The sequence below is a fragment of the Triticum urartu genome, chromosome 5 (assembly GCF_003073215.2).
Source record: "Triticum urartu cultivar G1812 chromosome 5, Tu2.1, whole genome shotgun sequence".
NCBI classification, from domain to species: domain Eukaryota; kingdom Viridiplantae; phylum Streptophyta; class Magnoliopsida; order Poales; family Poaceae; genus Triticum; species Triticum urartu.
In genome coordinates this window covers 604120995-604126405 of record NC_053026.1, presented here as the reverse complement: position 1 = coordinate 604126405, position 5411 = coordinate 604120995, and the positions used below count along the sequence as shown (strand labels likewise).

At 46.8% G+C, this 5411-nt stretch overlaps 1 protein-coding gene across 1 annotated transcript; it reads left to right on the top strand.

Moving 5' to 3' along the window:
* Window positions 1-1382: 1382 nt before the first annotated feature.
* On the top strand, window positions 1383-5411 carry LOC125511140 (PHD finger protein ALFIN-LIKE 3-like). Its single transcript, XM_048676432.1, has 5 exons — window positions 1383-1589; window positions 1744-1776; window positions 1890-2112; window positions 4621-4744; window positions 4855-5411. The coding sequence occupies exons 1-5, from the start codon at window positions 1475-1477 to the stop codon at window positions 5110-5112; spliced, it is 753 nt and encodes a 250-aa protein (XP_048532389.1). The 5' UTR covers window positions 1383-1474; the 3' UTR covers window positions 5113-5411.

Genomic DNA, 5411 nt, shown 5'->3' with positions numbered 1-5411 from the left:
ATGCGGTGTTTTTTTTTGTGTGGCTAGGCCTCAGTCGACTGAGATTTAACCAAGTCTCAGTCAACTGATATACTCCCTCCGTCCGGAAATACTTGTCATTGAAATGGATGTATGTAGATGTATTTTAATTTTAGATACATTCATTTTTATCCATTTTGATGACAAGTATTTCCGTGCGAAGGGAGTAGTATATAATGAGAAAAAGAGAAAACTGAGAAGATTTTTTTAAGAATCTCTATGCAAGATCAAAGGCATATAGCATCGACTGAGACATAAAAAAGTCTCAGTCGACTGAGACTTAGCAAAACTATTTCATTTTCCCATCAAAATGTGCGACACATCAACTGATACGTGAATAGTCGGCCGTACCGCTAATTCCCCTCATTTACAGGAGCGACACATCACCAGGATACGTGTATCTGGGAGGGGACCAAGCGGTAAACAATTTTCAACTCATCCATTGATAATCGTGGTCAGTTTTATCTCTCTAGCCTCGAGCGACCACAGCCCTCACATTCGAGGGAGCTTAGTAACTCTAGTGATATAGCAAGTGCATGGAACTCGTTTGCATGCAATCATTTCTCATGTCTGAATCTTCTTAGGTAGAATATTATTGTTCACAATATAGGCTCCACACCACTTCCAAGAGCCTTTAAAATTTCTAAATGTACATTTTTCATTGGACAGAGGGAGTAGCAACTTTTGTTAATTCTCCTAAACTTCTTTCTTTAAATCCAGTTTTATTTTATTTCATTTTGCTGGGTAAACCACTTTCAATATACGAGCCCCTCATTGACATCGGGTAAACCATCGACGAGCACGAGGCAGGGCCGCCCAAGAGACACATATTCCCGATGTCATTTGCACCTGGAAAACGTTTCGCTGGTAACCATTTCAAGGATAAGTATTTCCGGAGGGAGGGAGTAGAGTTTTAGTCTCGTCTCCGGAAAGTGGTCAAGTGATATGGTCCATAGCGCTCATCTGGGCCGTTGATGGCGAGATCCAACGGCAGGTGACGCGTGGAGCGGCGCGCAATGTCACGTCGCGATTCCGAACTCCTGTGGGTCGGCGCGGGCAGTTGGTTGGAAAGCGCGATCTGAGATAGTCGGGCTCAGAACCAGGTCGGCCCGTCCCAGTCGGAGCCAGGTCACCAGCCCACCCGGACCCACCGCGGCCGGGCCCGTGTCCCTGGCACACTCCCGCCCACCCCGCTGCACACCCGCCCACCCACGTCCACATGGGACCATCACCGCGGGCCCACAGCGTCAGCGACCTACCTCGGATCCCCGGGATCGCCCGCGTCGCCAGGCAAATCCTTTCGGCCCGGGCACAGTGTAATAAAACCGAATCCAAATCCTTCCTTGGGTCAGACTCGACGACGCCCGCACGCACGCCGCAGACCCAACCGCTGCCCCCCCCCCCCCCCCCTCGAGCTCGCCGCCGCCGCCGCCGCCGGCCGCCCCGCCCCGGCAAGATGGAGACGGTCCGGGCCCCCGCCGCCCCCGCCATGTCCAGGCCGCGCACCGTGGAGGCCATCTTCAGGGACTTCTCCGCGCGCCGCGCCGGCCTCGTCCGCGCGCTCACCTCCGGTGAGTACCCGACCGACCGACCGCGCCCCCTTCCCTTCTCCTCCTCCCCCCCTCATCTCCTTTTGCCCTCTCGTAGCGCCGCGCTGACGGGCCACCCGCGCGCGCCGCAGATCTAACACCGCGCTTCTCTCCTGCGCCTCGTGCCGCCGTGCAGATGTCGACGACTTCTTCGACAGCTGCGACCCAGGTGAGTTGCCCCCCCAGATTGGATGGATGGATTGGGCGGCTCCGCTGCCGGGCGGTGGGATCCGGACGGGGATTGACTGGATCGGCCTCGGTTTTCTCTCTCTCTGCCCGCAGATAAGGAGAACCTCTGCCTCTACGGCCACCCCGACGGGACCTGGGAGGTGTCGCTGCCGGCGGAGGAGGTGCCGCCCGAGCTGCCCGAGCCGGCCCTCGGCATCAATTTCGCCCGCAACGGCATGAACCGCCGCGACTGGCTCTCCCTCGTCGCCGTCCACTCCGACTCGTGGCTCCTCTCCGTCGCCTTCTTCTTCGGGGCGCCGCTCACCGCCAACGAACGGTAATTTTACTGCCTCTGACGATTTCTCTCAGCTTGGTGCCTCTGACGATTGATTAGCTTTTAAATTGTCTATTCTATGTTACTCCTGATTGACAGTTTAGGCAAGATGAAATGTGGTCTTTTTCGATAGAGTACTTTAGCTTGACTGCTAGGTGACTTGCGGAGTTGGGATACGCGTGACCGATTTGATGGCCCATTTATTTTGTTTCACTTGGTGGTTGGTGCATGTGTGTGCATGTGCACATGTATCTTGTGCTCCTCTCTTTGTTTCTTTTCTTTGCTTTGAGTGTATCGGAGGGTCATGCTTTTTGTTTCAGTTTGCTTTATTGGGTTTGCAGTTACTTGTTCCCTTCTTTCTGTGGCCCTCTGGGTTTGATGGCGATATAATCCATAGGGTTCAGCTGTTAGTTAGGCCATATGAAAAGCAACTGCCCCCTTTCACTTTATTTCAGAAATCATATACACAAATAAAGGATTGCGTGCTTCTGTGTAGTTCCATCATTTGCAGTTTCGGCTGCTATAAAGAATTTTAATCTCTATATCCATTTTTGTGTTTGCGGTGACAAACTATGCCACATTGTCACAATTTGCTCTAAGCTTATTGTAATATTCTTCCCAGAAAGAAGGAGAAGGGTCTTATATTGATGGCGGGCCAGGGCCATTCCTTTCTAAGTTCCTGCCATGTTAATTGCAGAGTTATTGATTTACATCTATGGGGTTGTAGTAGTTGAAGAAGTTGTGCATTTACTGAGTGATGTAATGTGTATACGAAGCAAACAGGAAACATACAATTTATATCATGACCTACCACATCATCAAATGCGCAGTTTTAGGGCTTTTACAGTATCATCATGCTGAATGGCCAAAACATCTTGTCAAAGGCTTTAAGTAAATATAAAGGTGGTTTGGCGTAGTAAGAAGCAACTATTCCTTTTCCCTTTATTTCAGAAATCATATATACACAAATAATGGACAGTGTGCTTCTGTGTAGTTCCCAGTTTCGGCTGCTCTAAAGAATTTTAATGTCCAGCCTATTTTTATGTTTGTGGTGATGAACTGTGCCACACATTTCCACAACTTGTTCTAAGCTTAGCTATGTAGGACCAACGATCAAAGTGCCATCTATCTATGAGTAAAACTCTAAAGGGTTCCAAGATTCTTCTCATAAAGAAGGAAGAAGGCTCTTATATTGGTGGCGGGACCATTCCTTCCTGAAGTTCTGTCATGTTAATTGCAGAGCTATTTATTTCTGTCATCTTGCTCTTTTTTGTGGACCCTTTATGGGGCAGCATATTATGAGTTCATTTTGTTTCTCTATATAGTCTGTACACTGAATGACAACCAGTTTTTTTTTTCTGCGGGAAAGATGAAAACCAGGTTATTTGTTTTTTTAATCTCAAAATGGAGTTAATAGCAACCAATGCCCATTGTTTAATTTATGTCTTGTTCAAGCATGCTGGTAAAGCCGTAATTCCAGAATCTTTCTTACATTAACTTGTGTGTTTAGTTTGTGCACCTTGCACCTTTTTCCCCCACACTACAGTGAGAGTTTGCTGCCTAAGTACTCCATATACCTTGTGCAGCTTCTGGGTCCTGTGTTTGTAATGTGCATAATTTTGACCTTCGAAATTTAGCTAGCTGGAATAAAAGAAAACACTTAAAAATCTTCACTTCAGTATTGCACTCCTTCATGGACCCTGTTACATCTTGTCAGTTTGTCACTCGTCATCTCTAGAAATTAACAATTGGACCATGAGAATCCTTAAAAAAACAGATATTCTTTAGTGATCCCATTTTATTGTTTGTTCTACAATTTACTTATAATAGGGTTTCGTTTTCACTTGAATGTTCATGTACCCTTATCTTAGTCATCATATCATAGTGAAATTCGTACTTTGCTCACTTGAGCGATTTTTTCCTTTTTGCAACAAATTATTTCAAAAGGCTTCATTGATTTTTTTTTCCTTGTATACATACCTAGTACATTAATGTTGGTGGCCTGCCATGCTAGTAATATATTTACAGTCCGTGACTCCGTTCTCTTGTGTTAGCACTAAAGATAAAGGCCCACTCTGCTCATCTATATTGAAAGTGGTGTGAAGCCTATATTGTGTGGAAAAAAAACTACACAGGGCAAATGATTGGATGCAAAACCGGTTCCATGCACCTGCTATACTGTTCTTGATGTATTCTTTGTTAAGTGTTCTGTTATTTAGTTCTTGCCACATGTAGCTGTCAAGTTTATGCCTAGCTTTAGCTATTTACTGATTGCACAAGAAAACTGGTTCCATGTTTTTTCTTTCTTTTGAAAAGGCCATTTTGAGTATTTCCGCAAATTCCTTCTTGTTGTTCTGTTATTACTGTTCTCTTTTTCTCTTGGCCGCTTTTTGTCCTAAGAAAATGTTCTCCCCTTTAATGGAGTTCTTATAATGTGTATATCAAGTTGGTGTGAAAGCTTCAGCTGCATCTTGCTGCCAATCCAACGTTTCTGTGCCTTGTGTCTGCCAGGAAGCGCTTGTTCAGCATGATCAACGATCTTCCAAATGTGTATGAAAGTATGGTTGACAGGAAGCACAGGGACAGGTCTGGTGTTGATAGCAGTGGCAAATCCAGGCACTCATCAAAGCCAAAGGTACGCTGACTGACCCCTCCACTGCAGTAGTTTGTGTTTGTTGGAAATTCCGAAACTGGGAGCGCATCTCCGAACGTAACTCGAACTGAATTGCAATTTGTTATGTGCAGCAACGAACTGATGATGTCCGCCCAAAGAACTCCAGAGCAGTTGCTCGAGAAGAAGACGACGACGATGACGAAGAACACAGTGAAACCTTTTGCGGAAGCTGCAACGGCATATACAATGCAAGCGAGTTCTGGATCGGCTGCGACATGTGCGAGCGGTGGTTCCACGGCAAATGCGTGCGGATAACCCCGGCCAAGGCGGATCACATAAAGCACTACAAGTGCCCTGAATGCAGCAGCTCCAAGAAAATCAGGCAGTAGGCGGTGGCCTGCAAGTCTGCTTCAGCCGTCTCTGACCCATCTGATCAAACTACACCATGTTTCTTTTCTGCCCAAGGTCGCGGCTAGCGGATGTGGATTCCTCTAGAAACTGTGCTCCCTCCCATGTGGTAGTCTCCTAGCCGTAGGTGCTGTGAAAGACTGATACATAGCTCATACTCTCGTAGCATTATAGATGTTTCCTTGGTTGTCATTTGATGTGTTCATTCCCAGGTGTGGACAATGTCGTCGCAACGTTTGCTGATGATGATTGAATTGTGCCTTGGTAGGCGATTTGCTGA

Bases quoted from the DNA above. Each gene is read 5' to 3' on its own strand.
- LOC125511140 (XM_048676432.1), top strand. From the start codon at position 1,475: ATGGAGACGGTCCGGGCCCCCGCCGCCCCCGCCATGTCCAGGCCGCGC. The intron at 2,113-4,620 runs GTAATTTTACTG...TGTGTCTGCCAG, and splicing joins CCGCTCACCGCCAACGAACG to GAAGCGCTTGTTCAGCATGA. The intron at 4,745-4,854 runs GTACGCTGACTG...TGTTATGTGCAG, and splicing joins GGCACTCATCAAAGCCAAAG to CAACGAACTGATGATGTCCG.